This window comes from Cydia amplana, chromosome 17 (assembly GCF_948474715.1).
Source record: "Cydia amplana chromosome 17, ilCydAmpl1.1, whole genome shotgun sequence".
NCBI classification, from domain to species: domain Eukaryota; kingdom Metazoa; phylum Arthropoda; class Insecta; order Lepidoptera; family Tortricidae; genus Cydia; species Cydia amplana.
This window is the reverse complement of record NC_086085.1, coordinates 12,831,281-12,857,610: the sequence shown is the minus strand read 5'-3', so window position 1 is coordinate 12,857,610 and position 26,330 is coordinate 12,831,281. Positions and strand designations below refer to the sequence as shown.

Sequence of the window (26,330 nt, the reverse complement as noted above, 5' to 3'; positions counted from 1 at the left end):
TATTTATTTAAACTCTGCTTCTGTTTACTGCAGACATATCACAAATAACGATATTTGGGCAATTTAGTACTAGCTCAATACGAAAAAAAGAGGTTTCAGCAAAACGTTATGTTAACAAAGGAAATAAAATCTATAACAGTTTCGAATGATTCGCGGTTACTTTCACTAGACTTATATCGACCGGGATATGAACCGTCGAAATATCGGGAGCTCGAAAACAATATAAAAGGTAATCACGGTTCATATCCCTGTGGATATACGTCTAGTTAAAAAAATGTATTTCAAAAATACCTTTAAAAACTCGAAATATTCATCCTCATCTAATGTTTTCAAATTCGAGTTTAAAACAATTTGTAACATTCGTGAAAACCAGCTAAAATCACTAATGAACTCGCGGAAATAAAAATAAACTTCGATAACAACCATTGGGTTCGAAATGAATTTAATTGGCAAGTAAATTGTCAAAGAATAAGCAATCTACCCACATTTCATTGTTTTAAATAAACAAACAAGACGTTCCATTCTACGCACTTATCATGTTTCTGTTTCTTAGCTCGATTAATTTGCTTGGCTCAACTTAATTTTCAACAAATAATTTAGGTAGCTACTTTTATTGGATTAAGACTAAAATGTTGCCTAAATAGAAGTACTCGCAGTTAATAAAACACTTTAAAATCTAGTATTATGCATACGCGGTAAAAATTCTAATTAAAAAAAGCTACCTTTTTCCGGAGCCTCCTCAGAAGCCTCCTTTTTCCGCTTCTTCTTTCGCATTGGCAGTCTTTAAACACTTTAGAGTTGGACAACACTTCGTACAATCTCACAAACAACACGCACAGACACCGACACTTGGACAACTTCGTGATTTCTGCTCAACTACTCATTACCAGCAATGTCAAATGAATTAAAAATATTACACATTAACAATAACAATAAACAAATGGCCAGATCGAGATGAAAATGATTCATTTGGCTATTACACAGAGATATCGACTGATAACTCCGTCAAAGTTGTTTGCGATAAAAATTAACAGATGGCTGTCGTATTGAATGACAAGGTTCATGTAATGTTCGGTACAACGGTATTTAAATGTTTATTACCTACTCACGATTATAGGTAGCTGAACTTCAATTTAAATAACTTATACGCTTATCTTGGAAATTTAGGAAAAGGTTAGTCGGTGTATAAATAAAACGCGGCTACCGACATTGAATAATTTTACGGTTTAGACTCACTTACGCGATACACGGCCGTCGTGAACACTGTTCGCACTGTTAGTGCTTGAGAAAGGAGACCTAGGCTCTCCGAAACATGTCGCGCGAGTGATTTAAAACAAGTGAGTCTAAACCGTAAAATTATTCAATGTTAGTATGTCTCACAACAGTTTAAATTCGATTGCGGCTACCGACGTCGAGATTTCGCTTTATCTCGATATGCTTCAATGCGTTTGGACCGTGATGATAAGAAATTCGAATTTATTGGAGAGAGAACCATTAGACGTCACTGCAAAAAATGTTACAAAAAATTGAAATCGTGGTTCTTTTGTACACTTTGTACAAAATAAATCGACGTCGCAAGTCAACAAAAGCTTGACCGATGCGCAATAAAAGCAAATCTAAAAATTTTGCGACGCAAACGGATAGTTTTTTGTTACTTATTCGATTAGTTTACGACAGCTTTGGCAAATCGATTTGTATGTTAATTTTTTGGATCTACGATGCCTACGGTTCCACCATGTACGGTACGGTAACAAACGTATGTTACGTTGAAAAATCAATTCGAATTTGTCATTATTACGCGTATATAAGGTAAAAAATTGAATGAGTTTTCCAATAACAAAGGTAACCCCGTAATCAATGTTGTAATTGATTGAAAATTTGAGTTGGCAAATCTATCTACCGTGGGGAACCTTAACTTCACCGTTGGTCCCAACTTCGCCCAAGTAAAACATTATATTTAGCATTACAAAAAAAGGTAAACAATCTTGATGTGTCTTTTAATTGAAAAAACACGTTTTAAAAATAAGTCACGGCAAATATGTAACAATTATTAATCTAATTATCTAATACGATCATTTATATTCTTCAGCTTTCATAAACAATAATTACTGATTTTCAGGAAGCGTTTTTCAATTAAAAGACATGTCAAGATCGCTTACCTTCTTTCTAATGCTAAAAAAAACGAACTATAATAATTTTACCAAGAAATAGGAATTTACAATAAATAGAGCTGCGGAAAAATCGTTTTAAAGTAAATTAAATAAAATATCTTGATACAAGTCACAGTTGACTTATGATTTTATGCTATTTACTTAGTTAAGGCGAAGCTATATATAAGCTACTAAAGGCGTACCCTAAGTACGTATATTTGCCAAACCTTATTTTCAACGAACTGCAACATTGATAACGGAGTTTTAGTCTATTCACAACACGATGAACATGCTTTTCAAACTTTTTTGTACTTTATATAGCACCAAGTATTACACAATAATTAAGACTACTTCTTGCTAGGGAGAAGGTTCTGGCAACGATGAAATTAGGTATAACTACTAGAGATGCACCGGATATCCGGTTACTATCCGGTATCCGGCTGTTATTTTAGTATCCGGCCGGATACCGGATAGTGACCTACTATCCGGCCGGATACCGGATAGTAAAATTAACACATTTTGGGGTAAAAAATGGAATCGAAAAAACAGTCACGGTCATAATGCTAACGACACAGTAGATAGAAATGAATAAGTAACCAATGTCACACAATACACTTATTTGTTTAGACAAAAATACGCGCGCGCATTTGTAAGTATAAACGAACTTACTACGTAATGACATGATAAAACTCGTTACGATCCTAGAAATGTGTCCGCGCGATCGTTCACTACGAAACAGGTCGAAACCTGCACGACGCGCACCTGCAAAACTCAAAATATAGGTATAGTTCCGCCGGCCGAATATCCGGCGGCCGGATACCGGATATTCGGCCAGTGTCCAGGCCGGATATCCGGTATTCGGTATCCGGCCAAACAAGTATCCGTTGCATCTCTAATAACTACGTTCGCAATAACAGCTAACTCTTACCCACGTACAAAGTAAATACTTTGAAGTGAATAGTAAAACTAGAGTGGGTGCTTAAATCAACAATGATCGCATTGCGACACGGCGGACACTTGGTCAGTTCAGCTGGTGTCAAGGTCGCTTGTGAACTTTGGTTTCTTATTTGATAGAATAACGTTGATAAAACAGGTATAGGCATGGCATAGATATTTATTGTTTCGCGATAAATGTATATATGTAATTGCCTATTTTGTTAAACATGCCATACGACTAAATAAATAGTTATTCATTCATCATTCGGTCTATTCGCCTTTTCTTAAGATACTGGTAATGGTAATTACTGATACCACTGTCAATATATGGGGCATTATCTATGAAAAGGGACCTTATTGTCGATGGCGGTTACGCCGCACAGCGTCGCGCGGCATAGTATTTATATCGGAGCATCGTTAATAACGGCGTAAGTGCCATCGACAATAAGGTCCCTTAATTTTCATAGATAACGTCATATATATGGGTTAACAATAATAGTGTTTAAAATTTGAAGCTTGTGTTAAATTTTGATGATCGGTGAGTGAGTCAGTGACAAAATGAGAACTTTGAAATAAAACTTACTTAATTGCGAATATACGTTGTTATATGCCTGTACATTTCGGCTTCACAACGAAGGATCGCAAATATCCTGAATGGCTTCGAATAGAAGATAGTATTGCTGTATCTTGATGACTCTGCAGATTTTTTACTATAGTTTTTTTTTTTTAGCATTAGAAAGAACTTGAAAGAAGGTAAGCGATCTTGACATGTCTTTTAATTGAAAAACGCTTTTATAAAATCAGTAACTATTACTTATGAAAGCAGAAGAATATAAATGATCGTATTAGATTCATAATTGTTACATATTTGCCGTAACTTATTTTTAAAATGTGTTTTTCAATTAAAAGATACATCAAGATTGTTTACCTTATTTCTAAGGCCCTTCTCTCACGAGACTATTCAAATGCTACGCGACTGAGATGCAAACCATGATCGCCTACTGGTATGCTACTCGTTTCCGCACACGGTGCTACGCAAATGAGACTATTTTGTGTCATTTGCGGAACAACATTGGTGAGAAAATGTCTAGCTCCAGCGATGAAGACAATCTTCTGCTCTAATTTTTATTGCAAGAACAACACACAAGCACATAACATCTCTCCTACATCTTTCTCACATCATCACACACACAAGCACACACCAGGTCACACCAGGTCTTTTCTAGATTACATAATCAGGCAGCTTATAATTATATAAACATGGATACTTTTCCACCTCTTGAACGAAATTTATATTAAAAACTTGTTCCGCCGCCATCTTGAGCATACAACGCGTATACGACTCGAGTCGCGTGCGACCAGCAAGGTAGTATCATGCGACTGATATCAAACGCTTCGTCGACGCGTCTCGTCGTGTGCGAAACGTAGGAAATAAATATGGCGGGTACTCACAAGCGATGCGTAGGATACGCGTACGAAACACAAATCGCTTGAGAGTAGCCTCGTGAGAGAAGGGCCTAATGCTAAAAAAACGAACTATAATGGTAGAATGTACTAATGGCATAGACTAGGAATCCTCTAGACTGAGTTTAGAGCAATTATTCCATGAAACCGATGCTGCCAAAAATAAGGGGGTGCGGGGGGGCGAGGTGAGCGAATCCCGTGCCGTGATTGGTCCGTTCAAAGACACGGACCAATCACGGCACGGGATTGACTCGAAGATGGAGTAAAACTACCGTATGAGTGGCAGAGGGGGTAGCGTTACTATGCTCAGTCTAGAGGATGTCTTGTCTGTGACTAATGGTACTTACCTTGAGTAGAGTAGTGTTGAGGTGTATGAGGTACTTGTAGAGGTTCTTGTGCGCGTGCGGGTCGCGCAGCAGGTTGGGGTCGCCCAGCGCGGCCAGCATGCGGCGCCACATGACGGCCGCGACGTCGGGCAGCCAGCCGCGGGCGCCGCCGCCCATCACCACGCCGACGCCCGCCGACCCGGCCAAGCTGTCTGACGTTTCGTTTTCTGACCACTCTGTACAATTACAAACCACGTTTTAGACTAATCATATATAGCTGGTCAACCTTTTGTCAACAAAATAAAAAACCGGCCAAGTGCGAGTCGGACTCGCGCACGGAGGGTTCCGCACCATCAACAAAAAATAGAGCAGAACAAGCAAAAAAACGGTCACCCATCCAAGTACTGACCCCGCCCGACGTTGCTTAACTTCGGTCAAAAATCACGTTTGTTGTATGGGAGCCCCACTTAAATATTTATTTTATTCTGTTTTTAGTATTTGTTGTTGTATCATCTGTGAAAATTTCAACTGTCTAGCTATCACGGTTCGTGAGATACAGCCTGGTGACAGACGGACGGACGGACGGACGGACGGACGGACGGACAGCGGAGTCTTAGTAATAGGGTCCCGTTTTTACCCTTTGGGTACGGAACCCTAAAAAGGCGCGAAATTCAAATTTTCTATGGGACTATATTCCTTCGCGCCTACATTTTTCAAACTTGCCGCCTTTTTCTACTGTCAAGATCTGGTTGACCGAGTATAGAATCAATTGTTTGCGGTTTAAAATAGAGAGTATTACTGCAATGTTTTGCCGCCAGAGTGCAGCACTAGTGACTTAAGTATACCATAGAGTAACTTATACATGTCACCGTAAAATTGTAAACACTCGTCATATTATAATCTCGCTAGTTACATTATAAACTGACGGTAGGGAGATTATAATCTAACCTAACCTGACCTACGTTAGATTATAAACTAACGGGTTCACACTTCAGAGACAATCACATATGACATTGATACATCAAAGCAGTTTGTTTACAGGGCCTGCCGGGAAGCGCAAAATCGAAACTCTGCCTCTTTATCGCTCGAATATGCAAGAGTTATGGAGAGGGTACGTAGATATCAAAATTTCGACTCTCTCGTTTGCGGTAGACCCTTAGATTGTGACTTATCGTGGGTGTGGCGCCCCCTACGCAGACTTTCGCGTAATAATCACTATTACGGTAGTCGTTTTTAAGGTTTTCAGTAGAGCAAATAAATAAATTCTTAAAACTATTATTTGGATTTAATTTACACAATCTAAATTGAAAATATAGTTACAAAAGGCAATTCCTAATCGGTGTTTATATAACAAGAGCGAAAGACACAAAACGTTTTGAATTTACAATACAATACAATACAAATCCTCTTTATTGCACAACCTCAGAATAAATGTACATTGAAACACAAATAATACATGAAGACAGAGGTAAACAACAGGTGGTCTTATCGCTAAAGAGCGATCTCTTCCAGACAACCTATTTATTTATTTTGTAAGATAAAAGTGTATTATTTGAACGATGTACAATGAATTACAAAAAGTTCTTACCAACATTCCCGCCATCTGACGCCAAATCTATCTGCAGCGGCGAATCCTTGATCGAACTGCTTTCGACGCCGCTCGACGGAGCTGGCGACGGGGACCGAGATTCTATCACAAATGAAACAATCATCAGTACAATTTACCATAAAATATAGAAATTAGGTTACTAAAGAAATACAATACTTCTGAATAGCAGATTTTCTGACATGGTAGCAGACACAAATGGTTGTTTTTACTTGACTTTGGGAAGTATTTATAGCAGTATGTAGATAGATCGATTAGATTCGTCTTGATGACGTAGGTGACTAGGACATTCTTAGCCGACTGTCAAAAAGGAAGAGAAAGATCCATACTGAGGTTATAGTTTTTTGAACGTTTTATTTCTTTATAGAAGAAATGTGTCCACTCACCACTAGCGGAGTCTCTCTCCTCGTGTTGCGACGAGTGGCGCAGCGAGTCAAGCGAGTACCATCTCCGGGGTTTGTTGTTGCTGGCTGGTTCTTTGGTTTCTTCTGCTACATAAATAAAGATAATGTTTGTTATATAAATTGGTGTTATTGTGGACATCACTATAATTATAGTTACTATGCTACTATGGACGTGGCTCATCAAAGTTGCGTCTATCATTTTTTGGATAAGAATAGTGTCATTGAATCTCCGTAACTCGATATTGTACTTTATAATCAACTCACCAGAGCTGGGCACCGTTAATCAAAAAGTTAACTTCGTTAATCGTTAATCCGTTAAATAAAAAGTTAACTTCGTTAAACGTTAATACGTTACTTTTCAAAAGTTTTAACGGAAGTTAAAGTTAATCGTTAACTCGAAATCGTAAATATACGCAATATGAAATAATCATATCGTCGTGTCGTGTGACCGCTCGGTCTCGAATAGTAAGTTGTTATATTTGTCTCGCTCGCACCCGTGTATCTTATATGGCAACTGCTCAGGTTGCCGCGATCGACTCTGTCATACTCTCGTAATAACAAAATTAATACGGCGCACGGGGTAAGCAATATTATACTCTTAGTTAGTAGTACAAGCGCGCGACGATTCGCGCTATGTAAAGTTGCACAGCATACAAACCTAACGCAAACTAGTCGGAACGTGATCTGCGCGGCGCGGCAGCGCGCGGCCTGGGTGTGAGTAGGTACTTAGGTATTAACGATTAACGGACTTAAGGAAAGTTAACAAGTCCGTTACAGGTTTTTAAAGTTAACTTAAAAGTTAATCCGTTACTCGAAAACTTAACTTCGTTAATTAACGATTAACGGATTAACGGACTTGCATGCTATGCAACTCACATATGTTAAATCGCCTTTGATATTTGATATGTCTATTGAGATTAAGCAAAATATGCTAGAATTCTACCACGCCAAGTGCTTATGCAAAGTGTTTCGTCCAGTATGGCGCTCATGTGGGATATCCTATATGCATTAACACTATTAATTGTAAGTCGGTGTAAAGTTAGCGCGGTCGGAGTGTAGGATTGCTGGGCACGTGTACCTGTGTGTGTGAGGGCAGGCGCGTGCTTGTGCAGGTGCGGGTCGGAGCGCGCCCGCGTGAGCCGCCGCGCGCCCGTTTCCAATCGCCTAGTCGCCCCCGCCGACAGCTTTGGTGATTTGCCTGAATTAAATCAAACACGTAAGTGACAAAAGAGATATCTGTTGTACTAACAGCAACAATGTAATAAAGGCGAGGTTTATAAATGTTAAGTGCGCCGCTTAGGTTTAATTCATAAAAATGTATCGAAACTTATAGAAAAAGCGAATCCTAGAGGCATCGCTCGAAAATGGCTCGAGAGATGGACTAGATATATTCAAGTAAATGTTTACTTAGTTTAGGTATTGTTATCAAATTTCCATTAGCGACAGAAAATACACATTTGTCCGGTATTTATAGTTCTTAACATGACCTTTACTTATTTTAAGTTGAATCTATGAATGTACTAGTATTTAAGCATAAATTGGATAATTACCATTGTATCAATCAAATTAGCATAAGTTTTAAATGAATAAATATTATCTTATCTTAAATATTATCTCTTATTCAGTGCGTCGAGAAGTAATCTTGAATGATAAACAGGTAGACACAGGGTAGACATTACCGAGCGGTCGTCCCTCGGGCTGCTGCGGCGGCGGCGGCTGGCGGTGCGGCGCGACGGCGGGCGCGGCGCGGCGCTCGCCCCGCCCCTCCCGCGCGTCCCGCCCCCGCCCGCGCGGGTCGGTACTCTCCGACAGGTCCAGCGAGTACACGTGCCGGGCTAGCACGCGGGTTAGGGTTTCCATTGTTTTCTGAAACAAGCAAATCCAGAACCATAAAAAATGTCTATCTAGACAAATAAATCTTTATAGAGTCTGTGCGGAATGAGAGGAGTCGTGAAACGTATGGGGTCCGATACGTTCTACGACTCTTCTCTTTCCGCACAGTGCGCCAGACGAAAGCCGACGACATTTGAGGCTATGTCAATGGGAAACCCTGAAATGGAAATTGTTTGACATAATTGAGTTGGACCTTTGCATCGCCATCGCTGTGGTACGATTTTAATCCTTTATCCTCCTCACTATACAAGTAATATCAAACAATTAACCCTTTTGTTCAAGCCACATATTGTCTCAACCACTGAATTATGAGACCGGGCAAGACACGAAGCGTCTATATCTATTTTCATTGTCCGATACGAAAATTTAGCACATTTGTAAATAACAAAATTACACAAAACTTCATTGCTTAATATTACATACCGCCCATTCTGTAATTAACTCCTCCCAGTGCGTTAACCTGCTAAGTAGCTCCATGAAGTTCTGCCACAGCTCCGGTTTAACTGACACGTTTAAATTCGCTTTTATCCACGTTACTATTAGCGTTTGGAACAACGCTGGTGCCAAAAATCCACCTGCAAGGAAAAACACTTAAAATGATCACATATAAAGTTGCGAATGGAATATAGTAAAAAAAACTTCCGTGAGATTCAGACTTATTAAGATATAAAAACGTTTCACTCGCGTTTTCGGGCACAATTGGTAAGTTCTTCATAATGTTGAATTAGATAAGCTTTCTTGATAGTATAAATCTTTTACAGTGACCAAAAATCTACAGCTTTAAGAAACTGACAGAGAAAATACATTATATATTGAAAACAAAATACATCATAATGTATCAACAATATCGAAATCTAAATTTGACTTCAAGAACGTGTTTAAAATTTAACATAAGTAGTATTTGTTCAGTCTTACCCAGCGATTCTTGTTTTCTCTTTGGTGGTACTTTGGTAAGTACAAGCGACGTTATTTGAAGCAATACCAGCAATAGTTGTTCCCTGCAACAAAAACATCAAAGTGAAAAGTTGACTCAGATGAAAAATCTTACACTTTATGGGACAACGTGAATAGATTAACGTTGCAGAACGTTTTAGAACCGGCCAGGCGCAAGCTTACTAGGATTTCTCCTTACCTTACTCACCATCAGGAACACATACAACACTATTATACCTACAGAGTAATTAGCATTGGTACCTATTGTCGCTGTGGTCTTCTGTAAGGTGGAGGTACTTTCCCAGCTGGGCTGGTCCAGATTCAACCGAGATGACATTTCGATATGCCCTACCTCTATTGCTGTAGAACGTTCGATGAACGAATAAATACTTGTAGAACGTTCTGGAAATACTGACCACGAGCCGGCGTCCATGGCGACGTGCATGACCATGTAGCGGTAGATGTTGAGCACTCGCTTGCACGTGTCCGTCTGCTCTTCCAGCAGCTGTTGCTGCCCCAGACCGCCAGGCGGCGCCACTGGCGAGGAACTCGCTAGGAACACGTTGGCCGCTTGCGTCATGAATACTTGTAGAACGTTCTGGAAGAAAACAATATTATAAAAAATACATTACACAGTCATACTACTGCTAAGACAAGTGAGGTGCCAGTTTCTGCCTTCAGGTGAACAATTCGATACAGGCCTCTAAGTAGGTATGTGCCATTGACAATTGGCTACTTTCCTACTAGTCAAATCAGCTTCTTTTTTAGAACTGTCAAAACGATTTGCCAATATGGAATTTATATGAAAACATGTGGTGACGTCACGGTCAACTCGCCTACTTTTTAGGGTTCCGTACCCAAACGGTAAAAACGGGACCCTATTACTAAGACTCCGCTGTCCGTCCGTCAGTCTGTCACCAGGCTGTATCTCACGAACCGTGATAGCTAGACAGTTGAAATTTTCACAGATGATGTATTTCTGTTGCCGCTATAACAACAAATACTAAAAACAGAATAAAATAAAGATTTAAGTAGGGCTCCCATACAACAAACGTGATTTTTGACCGAAGTTAAGCAACGTCGGGCGGGGTCAGTACTTGGATGGGTGACCGTTTTTTTTGCTTGTTTTGCTCTATTTTTTGTTGATGGTGCGGAACCCTCCGTGCGCGAGTTCGACTCGCACTTGGCCGGTTTTATTATATTTCTATCTGATTGATTAAATGGAAATTGTGTTTAAAAATAACTTTAAATTATCTGGTGCTTTATTTCGTGCACGGTGTGAAATACCTAATCTATTTTAAGTAGAGGAAAGTACCCAATTGACTGAAAACGTATTAGTAGGTACTTACTTGAAGGCCAGCGCGCACCATAACATTATCTCGCCCCACGGCGCCGAGGTACGAGTCGTTCCGGAGCCGCCGCGGCGGCGCTGCGGGCTCGTTCGGCTCATACGTGTTCTCTAGCAGGAATGGCGGGATCTCAGATACCTGGTGACCAAATAAATGTATAGTAAGTTTTAATGATAAGAAGCAATAAGTTATTCAACATAATTCTTGTCAATCACTCGTTCAGGACATGCAGAAGGAAGGTTTAACGAAGCATTTTTACAGGACCTTATTACTACTAGATAAGGTTCATATAAACTCACGTTCATATGTATCCAATCCATATAAAGCGCGATGACCCGGCGCGCGGACCCGGCATGGGCGAAAACGGTAATAGGAAAGCTTGGCGCAATACATTAGTGTAAGGCCTGAGTGGACGCTCGAGTTTGGCGTGCAGCGGGGCGGGGCGTGCGGCGTGCATGTTAAACAAATGCAAACGTATAGCAGCGGCCTTAGTGCACGTTGCTCAAATCACTTGTGAGCCCGACGCCACGCTGCACGCCCCGCCGAACGCTCCGCTTCGAGCGTCCACTCAGGCCTTACACTTACTGTGAAGTCGACCTTATTGCGCCTAGATAAGGTTCATATAAACTCACATTCATCTGTATCCAGTCCTTATAAAGTGCGATGACACGGCGCGCGGCTCCGGCATGAGCGAACGGCAACAGAAAAGCTTGGCGCAGCACTTCAACTATGAAGTCGACTTTATTACAACTAGATAAGGTTCATATAAACTCACGTTCATCTGTATCCAGTCCTTATAAAGTGCTATGACCCGGCGCGCGGCCCCGGCGTGAGCGAACGGCAACAGGAAAGCTTGGCGCAGCACTTCAATTGTGAAGTCGACGTGTTCGCGCGACCACCCACACAGCACGTCGCGGACTACGGCAGAACTGCAGAGTTCTTCTGCTGGGCAACCTGAAAATAATGTTATGTTAACAAAATCATAAACGAGTCTTTTAGTGTCGATTAGCCGCGTGATAAATATTTTAATTACTGTTGGAGCGGAATGAATACATCGTTTACACTTTACCGCTGCGGGCAGGGAGCAGCGACATTGTGAAACTCATTTTGATTGTGCTCCTGCCACGGAGGCGGTCCTAAGTCAACGCACCGGCAGCTCCCAACGCTTATTTCAGTAGGTACGCATGAGATGCATCCACCACTATTAATTTATTAATTGACCGAAGCGTAGCGAAGGTCTACGTATTGACTCGGGCATTTTGCTTTTGTATGTCCAGATGTTCTCCTCTACAGGTCACAATTCTCAACCGATTCTTGTGAAATTTTGTGACCAGATTCTATGAGTAAATAAAAAAAAATTGTCGATCCCGTTTTTGTAAATTTTCAAAAATGGAGGAGTTGTGATACCTCGCGCTTAAACAAATAGTCGTATCGATATCATAAGAGTATTTTCTTTTTGAGACATATTTACATAGTAAATGGCAAAAAATGCAGAAAATATTTATTGCTGGTTTAGGCGGTATTTAGATATTTAGTTTGTACTCGAGAATGAGTAGCCGAATTTCGTCAGCTTAGCTAAGAACTATCATGGCGCATTTTGTAAACAAATCGTTTTTTTTATTGCACACAGAAAGTCTGGGTTCGATCCCCAGTAAGACATAACTTTTTGTTTTTTTTTTTTTCACTTAAACTTCGTATTTTTTTTTAATAAATTAAAATCTTTGCATTGTTGATTGATCAAACCGCTGTGTGGCGCTGTCATCGTGCACGGTCCCAATAAGCTATGCTCGCGAGGTCTACAGCTCACAGAGCCACTAGTAATTAAACTAGTTACCAAATGTAGGATAATATTCGGATCGGATGGATACCAAGAGGATGTAAATGGGTACATACCTGGTTCTAAGCTAGGATGCGGCGTATTAGACGCAGAGTCATGGGACGAAGCCCTGCTAGAGTGCGAGGGTTGTCGCACAGTGAACGATGTTTCCTCCTCATGATGCAACGACGTTGCCGGCGTCGGTGTGTTTGAATGCGGCACGTGCGACCCTGTGCTGGTCATAGCAGTTGTTTATGAGCGACCCTGTATAGGTTATAAAAGTGGTTTAAGTACCTGGTTCCAAGCTAGGATGTGGCGTATTAGAGGCAGAATCATGAGACGAAGCTCTGCTAGAGTCCGAGGGTTGTCCCACAGTAAACGAAGTTTCCTCCTCATGATGCAACGACGCTGCTGGGGTCGGTGTACTAGTAACTAGACTGTGGTGCGGTCGACCCTGTACTGGCTATAGCAGTTATTTCTGAGCGACCCTGTATAGGTTATAAAAGTGGTTTAAGTACCTGGTTCCAAGCTAGGATGCGGCGTATTGGAGGCAGAGTCATGAGAGGAAGCCCTGCTAGAGTCCGAGGGTTGTCCCACAGTGAACGACGTTTCCTCCTCATGATGCAACGACGTTGCCGGCGTCGGTGTGTTTGAATGCGGCACGTGCGACCCTGTGCTGGTCATAGCAGTTGTTTCTGAGCGACCCTGTATAGGTTATAAAAGTGGTTTAAGTACCTGGTTCCAAGCTAGGATGCGGCGTATTGGAGGCAGAGTCATGAGAGGAAGCCCTGCTAGAGTCCGAGGGTTGTCCCACAGTGAACGACGTTTCCTCCTCATGATGCAACGACGTTGCCGGCGTCGGTGTGTTTGAATGCGGCACGTGCGACCCTGTGCTGGTCATAGCAGTTGTTTCTGAGCGACCCTGTATAGGTTATAAAAGTGGTTTAAGTACCTGGTTCCAAGCTAGGATGCGGCGTATTGGAGGCAGAGTCATGAGAGGAAGCCCTGCTAGAGTCCGAGGGTTGTCCCACAGTGAACGACGTTTCTTCCTCATGATGCAACGACGTTGCCGGCGTTGGTGTGTTTGAATGCGGCACGTGCGACCCTGTGCTGGTCATAGACGACGGTTGGCCGCCATCGCTGCCGGTCTTCTTGAGGTAGTGGGCGTAGTTGGCCACCCATTTGATGAGGATCACGCGGCACAGAACGTAGTCGTCGTCTAGTATGTTGTGTTGGACTGGCAGTTCTGAAATTATTATGTGGCGTTAGTGTTTGTTTGCTGATTACTATTATCAATGATAAATGTAGTGCAGAAAAAACGGGAATTCTAGGGATTAGTTGCCAAGCGGACTCCAGGCTCCCATGAGCCGAGGCAAAATAACACTAGGAAGAAGAGATGAGAGTAAAGGAAAAAAATATATAATGGGGCTAAATGGCTCAGGGAAACAAAGGAAAAGATGGCTTGACGACATCATAGCAATTGTAGGAAAGACTTGGGAGAATAATGCTATAGACAAAGAGAAATGGAAAAAGATGGACTCCTTTTACCCTTAAGGACAGAAAGACTACTCAGAAAGAAATTTTTTTTCATCAAACCCATACGTGTGGGGTATCTATGGATAGGTCTTCAAAAATGATATTGAGTTTCTAATATCATTTTTTTCTAAACTGAATAGTTTGCGCGAGAGACACTTCCAAAGTGGTAAAATGTGTGTCCCCCCCCCCTGTAACTTCTAAAATAAGAGAATGATAAAACTAAAAAAAATATATGATGTACATTACCATGTAACTTTCACCGAAAATTGGTTTGAACGAGATCTAGTAAGTAGTTTTTTTTTTAATACGTCATAAATCGCCTAAATACGGAACCCTTCATGGGCGAGTCCGACTCGCACTTGGCCGCTTTTTTTTTCCTGTTCTTTTGTTATGTTTTCACATCGTGAAAACATAACAAAAGAACAGTCAATTAAAAAAATACGGATGTGCGAGAAATAAAGCTATATAATATAATAATAATAAAAATGCATTCGTGAAAGGCGAATAAAGACTTGTAATGTTTTGAAGTTACGTACCTAAATTCGGTTTATACAATGAATTCTTGCTGTTATACTGCGGACAGATGACAGGCAAATAATACATCTTAAACCTCTCCAGCAGAAACGCAAAACTCCTCATACATTTCGCGTGCGACCTGTCCTTCCAATGGATCTTGGTCACCGACGACGCCATTCCTTCCAGTAATATTTCAAAGAAATGCTTCGTTTCATTGTCAATTGCTTTCTCATTGGCACTTGGTGGCAGCAGCGGTAGAACCTCAACACTTTGGACTGGGTTTAAAGCGTTCGTATCATGGAATATAGATGCTGAGACGTTCGCTAGTTTCCCCATGAATCCTGTAGTAGTTTGCTCCACTACAACCTTTTTGGCATTGTCTGTGGTCGAGCTAAAATTCGGATGGTGCAGTATATCCTCCATGCTGAAGTCTCCGGAGTCGTTTGGTGCGTTCGGGTCAGGTTTCCCTTTGAGTGGTGAGCCGCTTGGTAGTATGCAAGGTTCGGGCAGTCCTGGCACCAGGGAAGCGAACATCTTGTGAACTTCCACTGGAGCATTGTCACCGAGGGCTTGATACCAGAGCAGGAAATACCTGGATGAAAAAAAATATGTTCACTGTTGTTGATGAATGTTTTTATCAACATTATTTTGCTAACTATATTTTGCTATGCTAGGGACATCAAGACTATTCTAACAAGCTTAAACTAGACATGGTTGCAAACATATCACTGTGTTACAGAATTATATCTTCAGACCAGATAACTAGACTCGTCCACATCATTTTATTAATAAACTGACATAAGTATGCCTACACATCATTTGAATATCAAAAAGTTGTTGAGAATTACTTTACGAATGCTAAAAGTAAATACTTACGTAGCAAGTGTCATAACAAAATAAAACTTTGCTTTCGTCCATGTATGATACATAAAGGAATTATATCCTTTTATTAAAACATTACAAAGCTAAGTAACTGAACCCAGCCAGAATCTGAGTAGGCAATGAATCTGAATTTAGTGTCAAGTCATTTCATGTTAAAGATATCCTTAAAAGTTTTACCTTATCGATTCTGCTCGCAACTTCTGTGAGTTGCTACTATGTAGGAGCTTGGAGAAGATTCTGGTCAATGAGTGCAGCTGCCATCTCTTCCCAATCAGCTCCGGCAGCAGGCATAATACTTTCTCGAGAAGGGACAACGCCCCTTCTAGCTCCTCTCTTCCGGCTTTATGAACTAAAATAGACAAATATATGAGTATCCAAAAACTAGAGTTTGATTTGTTAGTTAAATCTTTTCCATTGTGTTAAATGATGATCTTAACCCCGTAACCTTAACAATTTAGTAAATTAGCAGGTTGTTTTATAAATGACTTTTAAATGTTATAAAAATGAATGTCTGTTTTCATTTCATTATTATATGAGGTTGGTTTATAAAACGGCTGCAAAACCTATTTTCTGTAGAGCGAGCCAGCAGTCGCAAAAATATCTGTAAAAGCCATATCTTGTTATGCAGGTCTTAATGATTTCTTGGTCAAATGAAAATCAGATATTAGTTTATCCCCACCCTTTTTATAAACTATATGAAGTTACTACAGCTTGTTAGTGTTAGTATTAGTAGGTACAATGAGCAGAAGTAGCTAAGCGGGTGAGGTGTTCGAAAGGATCTACATATGCTTTTGAACAACCTAACCTAACAATTTAAGAAATAAACAAGTAAGAGTTCATTGAACCATAACAAACTAAGTTTATGTTGTGATTACTCCATACAAAATCAACAATATAATTTCTGATAAGATCCTTTGATAGATTTGGACAAAAGCGTCCATAACTAATTGCATATATTAATTTATTTTCAATTTTCTTATCATTTATTTATATGGATTAGGTCAAGCCAATTAATAATCTTATCTTATAAGGTTGTGATAAAACTTAAGCTGTGTGCATGTAAAAATCATTTGACTTAGATGAGTCAGAATGTGTGAGTCACTTGTTTTGTCTCCAAGTCTGCCCGTAACGTAACACACCTCATTTGCCTTTACCTGAGTTAAACATGCAAGCCTATGGACATATTATTTTAGCAAAAAGAATCCAAGCAATAACAATAGATCGTGGATATAAATAAATAACATAAAATATCATGTTTTCAGACAAAAGGTAGGGTTTGATTGCAATGGAATTCCAATTCTTATTGAATCTTTATAGCAAGTACAGTGCACATTATTATAAGTACAGTCAGCAGTAGATGTCCCTATGTGGGCGGGGGGTTCAAAATGAGCTGAGCGCACTTTAGAAGAGTAAGAGTTGTGCAGATCATTTTGAACACCTAACCCGCTTAGCAACTTCTACAGCTGAGTGTACCCTTTTGCTTGAAAATATGACAAATAATGGAGTTATTATTTAAATTAGTTTTAAAGACCATGGTTATTTTTTCTTTCAGGTACTAAACAATATTTTTGTCTGGAAGATTAGATTATTTTTGCTGTACAGTCACCTGAATTAATATCTGGCACAGGGCAAAAGTAAAATATGTATATGACACTCTTATAGTTCTACAAATAACATAGTTAGTTACAAAATTATAGTAGCGAAAGATATTATTACAGGTAACCGTTTTATGTTAACTAAAAGGTGACTATAGTCTTCCAAAGTAGTAGACTTTAGCCACCTTGTAGCTTGAGCACAGCAGATTTAGTGCCAGTTGCACCATCTGCATTTGACAGGCTAATCAACGTCACCTGGCGCGCCGCGGCGGTTTACTATGAAACTATCCATACAATACAATCTAGTGGACTCTTTAACGACGACAAACAGGTTGGTGCAACCGACCCTTAGTATACTCCACATCTTGCGACATCATTTAATCATTGCAATCATGTACTCAGTAACTAATAAGCTAATGTCAAATGACGGCTTTAAACAGTAATTTGTCTATAAAAGCCCCTTTAGTCCACTCAGTTCTGGAACATGCCAAACTTTAAAAAAATTATAATTAGTGAAATGTACCATTCTAGCATACTACCATTTTCTAGTGTTAAAATCCACTTAAACAACTAAATACTGGCAACCTAAGCTGTATGAGATGAGAAACAAAAAGTTATAAAAGATATCACAATGCATTAGCTGTCGCAGATTTATGATTTCTATGTTATCTGATATTTCTAATGCAATGATAAGATATTTAGTTAATAGATAAGGCTTCAGTAGCTTTATATAATGCTTTTTAGTGCTGTAAAGGGTTCCAAATGAAAAAAAGAATGTTCCAAAGATGAGATACAATGGATATGTGTATGATACAGTGCCACCCAAAACTCACCAAGATGGAACGGAAGTTCTGTATGGTACAAAAAGAAAAACAATAATAAGTACATATATTATTAATAATCAAGTTCACCATAGACAACAAGGAAAATATACACTTTAAATTAAACACTAGTATTTTAATATACATAAAATTGCAGTTTGTTAAGAATATGTAAATTGTGGTGTTACCTCTTTGGCGAAGGTTATTTTCTGCTTGAATAAAGTTGTCATACAATATAAAATACACATGGCTGAAGTTGGCTTCAAAGTACGTTTTGGCTTCATCCGCATCGATGTGCTCTGAAATAGAGGAAGATCATCACACTCTCCACTTGCCCTTGCTCTAAATATCAGCCAAATTGCACTTGTAACACTTATGGCTAAATAGCTCATAGTAAACTGTATATATGACATAAAATCATTAGGAAAAGAGAGTTTATTTGCACGGCAAACACAAGTAAGCCGAGGCGCACCAATTACAGTTATTTCCCACTAATTAGCATGTTCAACGGAATGTAGCGGCAATCACCAATAGAGATATTCTAGTCACTCTTACACCCTAATAACAACATAATCAACCTAACCACACTCGATTAACACGCGAAAACCTCACCTAAAACAATTTTTAAGTGTTTCAATCGGGTTGCAGAATCCTTTTTAGAATCCTGTATTTTGACTGTTGATTTCTTAACATCTTGGTGAGATTTCTTGGTAAACATGTCGGTGTATGTATTACACGATCATAACGAATATTTTCTTCATCCTGACAATGAGAAATTTGGCTTTTCACATTGTTTTCCTGAGAGTTTTCACTCCCATTTTGACATAAGAGAAACGAAATCTCAGGCAAGTTGACGTAAACACTACATTTGTTTTTCTAAAATGCTGGCAACGGTATTTATCGATACTGCCACGGCGTTTGTAATTTTTTTTTTTGACTAAATGTAAACCAATAAATAACCAGATTAAATAAATTTAAAAGGAATGTAACAACTAAATTATTGGTTCATAAATTTTTACCAAAATAAATAATATATTATGCTGCGTTTATTTCTCTGCGACAATGTTGTGAATAGCTGCCTTTAAAGCGGGGTGAAGCGCTGGCGCGAAATTTTAAATTCACGAATAGAAATCTTATAAGTTATAGCATAATCTTGCGAGTTGTAAGTTCATAGAAATAACAAAGAAAGTAGTATACTTGGTCAACCAGATCTTGACAGTAGAAAAAGGCGGCAAATTTGAAAAATGTAGGCGCGAAGGGATATCATCCCATAGAAAATTTGAATTTTGCGCCTTTTTTTACTGACAAGATTTGGTTGACCAGCTATATTTAATTTTTAAGTCGTTAGTAATTTCAATAAATCCCCTATCATATCATATCATATCATACTTGTGTATGTGTTCGTTATTTAAATTTAGATTTACCGTGTTATTACATGTATGTAGTTGTGTTCAAGTGAATTATTTTTATATTAGGTACTTTGATTGTGTTTTTATGTGACCATAATTTATATCGATTCGAAAGCATAAAATTAACAGGTATTGAAAAATCTAATAAATATATTTAAATCTTTAATCTCATCACCCTCATCATTTAGGTACTTACCTATGCTTACCTATTATACATTATACAGCGCTATAACCGCGTAAACCGCAAAAATCGAAGTTCGCAAATTGCGGGCATTTTTCCCTGTGACTCTCATTACGCCTTCATTGGAGTAAAAGAGAAAGATCCCCATAATTTACGAAATTCGGTTTTCGCAGCAATGATCTTTTATAAAAGATCATTGTTTCGCAGTAGCCCCTCAGAAAGGTTGGTAAATCTTACTTCCTCTCTGGATCCGCCCTTGCACTGAGAATGGCCCAACATGCTTTTGGCCGGTCATTTCCTGAATTACCTACCTCTCCGGAAAAATGATTATCCATATCCAAAAAATCATCAAAGTATAAATAAAAAAACAAGTTTCTATTTAATTTTTTTTTTCAAGACTAATTCACAAGTTTTTTTAAAATTCCTTCTCAATGTTTTTCGGAAATCCACAGGAAAAGGTGAATACCTCCAACATAGTAAAGTAGTCCCAAAACCAATGACGAATAAAACACGACACGGACAAATAGTTAATCCGAAACTTGTTTTTATTTTAATTTGTATTGATGACGTCACTTGGTCATTATCTTCGCTCACAGATCACTTGCCCACTAGACGGAGAATTATTCAGTATGGAGCAGAATTTATATTTCATAGGTTTCATAGGTGTAGGTATGTAAATGTTGTATTTGTAAAGCTCAAGATATATCATCTTATTACAACAAAAGATCAAATTCAATCAAAACCTTTCAAAACCCAGCAGTGTTGTGTCCTATGAGAAATATATTTATTGATTTGTTTTCATTGATATAATTCTATGAAATAATCTGTAACTAAACTGAGGCAATATGTATTTAAAAATGAGTCGAATATTTATTTTAGAGATTATTTGACTATTTGAGGGTGTATTTTGACCGTGTACCTTTGAACCTCGAAGACAGTTTCCCTGACCTTCTACATATTTTTTCGGATTCTACAGTGACTGGATCACTGGTACTTAGGTAGGTACTTATTTTATTGTACACTGATTGTGCCTACAGCTACACATAATATGAGCGCGCCTATCTACTATGGAGAGCGCGAGTCTTATAAGAATTCGTAATGCAGAATCTTTAGGATGTAATCTACGCCTGCCTGCGCTCGCGCAGCATCAGTGATCACGATCAGTCAGCCTCAAGCCCCGAGAGGCTCACATCGTCTCCAAAACAATTAAATATACTTATTCACTTTAATAATTTTAAGGTTATATCGTCCTCAATTACAAGAGCTCATTAAAAAATTAGATTTAACAAAAATGTGTTCACTTAGTATTACGTTAACGTGTTTTTTGCTGATCGCAAGATCGTGTGGTCAAAGCATCGATGGTGCCATTGGATTTCCAGAAAAGGAGGAAAATAATCAAATCAAAAATAAAGAGGTAAGTACCTACCATACCTACTTAAATGCTTTTGTGGTCTGTGTTTTTTTTGTGCCTTTTATTATTATTAATAGGTACCTAATTACTTAGACCAAGTGATATTTAGTTTAGATCATGTATGTATTGCTTAGTATTAGGTACTTATAAAAGATAAGATAAAGATAAAAGATAGTTTATTCAAGTAGGGATAATTACAATGCGCTTATGAACGTCAAATAAAGCTAGGTAGACCGGCTCCAACCCTACACCTCTGCCCCGAGAAGATTTAAATCCCCCCTCAATTGGAGGAGGGTATCCCAATATGGGACCGGCAACAAACTCGGCGGAACACATCTTTAAAAAAAATATTACATCTTATAATTAACATGCATTGATTTATAAATCTTAATGTACCTATTAACCTAAACTCCATCCTAAAATAGAGTATAAACCAGGTATTATAATTTCTGAATTAGTGATCAATGATATTATATAACCATAGATAGGTTATACTCATACTTGAGGAGCACAAAAAATACTTCAATATTTATTTCTGTGCCTACGAAGAAATCTGTTATTTTTGATTAATTTTCTCATTCCATCCATCTTTGTCACACTCGTTGTTAAACATAAGCTCGTCTCTTTCTCATTCGGTGTGCGGGAGCTCGTTAGCACGTGCACATTTCTCGCTTGTCCAGCCGCGACTAAAGGCAACTTGTCCAATTTGTCACAAGATAAGCGCTTCAATTTTGGAACGCCTATAACCTATCTTGAGTTATAAATCATTGTTAGTGATAGTGATTGTTACGCAGTACTGCGTACCTACCCACAGCACAATATTCTTGCATCTATATTATGTTATGTCATGACTTTTGTTATTGTTATCTAAGTGATAAACAAATGACCGGTTCAATGTTGTCGAACTTTGCTTAAGGTCTCTGAAGCGGAACGATACGAGTAGCTAATCTGAGGGCCTACCGCGAACCACGTTCGACGTGTTGCCTCTCTGTCGCACTTGTAAATTCGTACGTAAGTGTGACAGGGAGGCAACACGTTGAACGTGGTTCGCGGTAGGCCCTCTGTTAACATGCCTCATGAAAATGACTTATATTGGGTCATATCGTATAAAGTACCTAAGCTTAATTCTTTCGTGTCTTTTCTGTACACGTAGCAAAGTTTAAGGGAATCTCAAGCTAAGTTTTACGCTGCACCCTTACAGGCGGGAAGATGCCCCTAAAATATATGTTTAGGTACTTCTAAACTAAGATGCGGCTTACATTCAAAGTTTAGGATGATAAAATTAGGCCTTATAGTTTTAATATGGCTGTGACATACGGACAGACACACACACGGATATGACAAAACGGAATCCTAACTTGTTGTAGTGACTTGATGTTTGTAAATTCGACTAAGTATATATTTGTTTTAGCAACGGGTAACTATAGTTACAGTTAGGTTCAAAGTTACGAAAAAAGATGTCAAAGATAGATTATAACAATGCATGTATGTACCATCACGCTCCGCGATTGTTACGCCATTTTGGGTCCTAAGTCCTAGCTAAATTGGCTGTACCATTCCAACGCTATAGAATGTCCAATTAAGGTAGAACCCTAAATGGCATTGATAGCTAATGGGGTGGACTGTATTATGGAGATGATGGAAACTCGTAGATTGATATATAATTGAGTAATTTAATAAAAAAAATTAAACGTATAGGTAGTATCAATAACACGGTGACAGGCAGACTAAACTGACAATCATGGATACAAAATAAAAAGGTATAAAAGAGGTCGCACGCCAGCCAGTCGCAAACAGGCATATTATAACAATCACAGAGCGTGATTGTACATAAAGCTCTATTAAAGCCTATTACGGTAAAATAAGGAATGATAATGGAAACTTTGTATAGAAACCACCTGTTTTGTACCCTTATTTATGCAAATACATTAAATATTTAGAATTTTTGAAAATACGAAAATTAGAACTCATAGTCATGACCGATTCAGGGTAAGGTTGAAAAACTGGCTAATAGATTAAAACATTTTATAGTTTGAAACAATATTTTGAACATTAATTGGTACGGTCTATGTAATTATCTTTGCATGTTATTTAAGTTTAATAGTTCATAAAACTTAATTAAGTATTGCATACCCCAAATGGGTAGGTAACTGGTAAGTGTTCAAACAAATTGTACCATGATTACCATCTACAAATGTACACAGTACTGCAATAAATCATTCTTATTCTTATTCTTATGCCATGGAATGACGATGGCCTAAGTTTTGGTGTTGATGTCCTCAGAACCGGGAGCCGGTGTTTCTGCCGTCGATGTGTCCAGTGGACCAGCTCTACTACCCCGGCGACCAGAAGGACGACTGGATTTGTGACTGCAGACCCGGTAAGCTTATACGAGTATAATGTTACAATAGGAATACTTAGACACGAAAAACAAAATAAGTAATAATTTGTAGATATAATTTAGATCCCATAGATTATAAATGAGAGTTTATGTAGGTAATAAAATATAAATAAGTAATTGAAAAAGGAAATCTAGAAGGCTAGTTGTCTAATTTTGATTCTTCCCTAGAAAACATATATTGACATCAAAATGTACGAAACATTCTTTGCAAAATATGGAAAACACCTGTATATACCTACGGAATACCTACTTACTATTTGGTTATGTCCTATTAGCTTTTTTTTTGTGAAGGAAAACATCGTAAGCGAACCTAAATACTTATAAAATCGAGTTTCCCCTTATAACCCCGATATTTACTTATGCCAAAACAAAACCCAGGCGTCACACGGAGTCACACGCCGAGGAGCCCCGGCACACACTTAAGCCTTTTTAATCACATTCATGCCGACCGCATTTTTTTATGAGCTATTAAACCGAATGCCTGGCTTTCTAGGTTAAAATTACTTTTATTTTCCAGCGTACCTCTACCATCCGGCGACCGACAGGTGCTGGCCGGCCTACCGCCGAGGCCCTTGCAAGGAGAAAGAATACCTCATGCTACCGTCGAACACCTACATACCTGCCTGCGTGCCGAACCCATGCTTAGTAGACTCCTACGTTCCGTGGAACAGAAAATGCCAACAAATTGGCTTGACAACCCCCTGTGCGCATTTGTACCCTAACTCAGCAGCGCTAGGCGTAAATGCTACCACTTTACATATTGACTGTGTAAAATTAAATATTGAGTCTAGATTCCTTGAGCCGACTGGTCAGTTGCCGATGGTGGTTGTACCTTGCCCGCCGGGATGCAAAAGAAGTATAAATGGGAAATGTACTAATAATTAGAAAGGACCAACTCTTTGTTGCAACTTGTTACTGCCTACTAGTACTATTAAAGTTAAGGATAGCTGTATATTAGTCTAAGTATGTGAATTATATGGTTAAAACATAGTTGATAATTAGTGAAAAGTGAGTTTTGGTTTTAATTTAAATGTGTCCGCATCTTGATTTAACAGAGGTTTCCAACCATTCTTGCCTCGACCCCTTGAAAAGGAGTGAAAGGGTTACCGCACATCGATATTTCTTAGATATTCCTTAATGATAGAACTTTCCATATCATTCAAACTTATTAAATTAAGTCACCCTGCACGTAAAACCTTGCACCGTATGGCACCGCCGCGAAGCCTCGTTGGCAACCGCGGCGTCCCCTGGTAACCATGGCAACCACACCACCCTATACTATCACATGTCATTCCCTTTATTTACCAATTATTTCACTTGACATCAGCCGTCCGCGCGCATCATTAGTGCCGATAAATATCTAATTTTATGTGCGTGACAGGTGCGTGACCATTAACTTTCAGTGTTATGTGACCTTTAAAATTCAGTTTCAGTCGCGTTTCTGATAGGTTATAACTAGGACCTCTGCATTTGATAAAGTGTTATTATTTGGAAAGTGACGTGCAAAGTGCAATTGCAATTAGCATCGTCGTAAAAATGGAGCTGAAATGCAGTAAGTTCAGAATCCGTTTTACTACATACTTTGTTAAATATATGTGTTAACCTTTTTAAATACGAAATGAATACCTATTAGCTGTGGTTACCATAGAATTAGCGCGAGCGACAATTACAAGTCTGTGGTGGTTACTGAATCTACTCTTAGTCCTTTTTCTTCAGCTTTATAAACCAGCTTGTCAACTCAGAGCTCAGTGTGATGTGTGTCAGCTGTGGATGTGGGTTAAATTCTGTCGTCTCAGGCTGCTCCTGATTCTGATGGTGATATTATGATCATCTCTTTTATGTACATATATATGTATATCGTCGTTTAGTACCCACAACCGAAGCATTTAGTTACTGTGGGAGTCTTGCCTATTTATCTGTAGTATTTATTTATATATAGGTACCTATAAAAAAAACATAATTAACACATTTTAGAGTTCCTTCCTCAACTAGGAACAAAAGGGTTTCTAGTTGAGTTTTGCCATTGATTATATGTACATTTTACGACATTAATTGATTTTATATCTTATCGTATTGAATAATTGATGCAGGCGTAGCTGCAAAATATCGATTTTATAAAATCAATTTCATCGCATCGGGGCATATGACTACCTATGACTAACAACTATAAGTAATAGAAGTAACACTACGTCTACCTATTGCATTATATTTAGATCATTAAACGGACCGTCCCGTACAAACGCATTTTATTTCGTTTTTATTTGAGAATAATTTTTTCACCAGAGCAGCTCGTCAAGGCTCTCTACATCTACAATCTTCACGTAGGTATGTATGAGAAAGTTACATTTTGACCACAAGAGTGGCAAAATGATTTGATGCAATTTTGAGCTACTTCCTCATTGACTTTTAAATGATGCTGATTTTGCATAAGAGGAATCAAAAAATGCGAGTGGCGTGGGTGTATCTCTATTTTCCTCGTGTTGGGGTGGTGTGAAAAATGTTGCGTTTCGTTTCGCAATGCTAAAGAAGAATGGATTTTATGATTTTGACAGTAGAATACGTACGGGGGTAAATAAATAGAGGTTTACGTTTTCAGGGTGACAAACCATCTAGCTCATAAGTCTCATAACTTTTCCACGCTTTATTATGTAAATTGTTATTTTATTTAAAGTGACAAGTTTATGAAGCCCACGAATAAGTA

General features: G+C 38.8%; 2 protein-coding genes across 2 annotated transcripts in view; one reads left to right on the top strand and one right to left on the bottom strand.

Annotated features, from left to right (window-relative positions):
- Positions 1 to 19,106, bottom strand: part of LOC134656083 (probable Rho GTPase-activating protein CG5521) — a 50,988-nt gene extending 31,882 nt beyond the window's left edge. The window contains 19 exon segments of the mRNA XM_063511601.1: positions 723 to 868; positions 4,894 to 5,112; positions 6,465 to 6,566; positions 6,869 to 6,973; positions 7,965 to 8,084; positions 8,566 to 8,752; positions 9,203 to 9,354; positions 9,695 to 9,777; positions 10,129 to 10,310; positions 11,062 to 11,199; positions 11,694 to 11,795; positions 11,798 to 12,015; positions 13,396 to 13,572; positions 13,830 to 14,123; positions 14,950 to 15,521; positions 15,989 to 16,160; positions 18,240 to 18,257; positions 18,416 to 18,526; positions 18,840 to 19,106. Coding sequence (XP_063367671.1) covers positions 723 to 868; positions 4,894 to 5,112; positions 6,465 to 6,566; positions 6,869 to 6,973; positions 7,965 to 8,084; positions 8,566 to 8,752; positions 9,203 to 9,354; positions 9,695 to 9,777; positions 10,129 to 10,310; positions 11,062 to 11,199; positions 11,694 to 11,795; positions 11,798 to 12,015; positions 13,396 to 13,572; positions 13,830 to 14,123; positions 14,950 to 15,521; positions 15,989 to 16,160; positions 18,240 to 18,257; positions 18,416 to 18,526; positions 18,840 to 18,945 — 3,204 coding nt within the window. The 5' untranslated portion in view covers positions 18,946 to 19,106.
- A 1,922-nt stretch (positions 19,107 to 21,028) lies between these two features.
- LOC134656122 (uncharacterized) lies at positions 21,029 to 24,637 on the top strand. Its single transcript, XM_063511642.1, has 3 exons — positions 21,029 to 21,231; positions 23,512 to 23,608; positions 24,147 to 24,637. The coding sequence occupies exons 1-3, from the start codon at positions 21,109 to 21,111 to the stop codon at positions 24,512 to 24,514; spliced, it is 588 nt and encodes a 195-aa protein (XP_063367712.1). The 5' UTR covers positions 21,029 to 21,108; the 3' UTR covers positions 24,515 to 24,637.
- Positions 24,638 to 26,330: the final 1,693 nt, after the last annotated feature.

Coding starts and splice junctions, on each gene's coding strand:
- LOC134656122 (XM_063511642.1), top strand. CDS start 21,109: ATGTGTTCACTTAGTATTACGTTAACGTGTTTTTTGCTGATCGCAAGA. Junction 21,232..23,511: donor ATCAAATCAAAAATAAAGAG/GTAAGTACCTAC, acceptor TGATGTCCTCAG/AACCGGGAGCCGGTGTTTCT. Junction 23,609..24,146: donor GATTTGTGACTGCAGACCCG/GTAAGCTTATAC, acceptor TTTATTTTCCAG/CGTACCTCTACCATCCGGCG.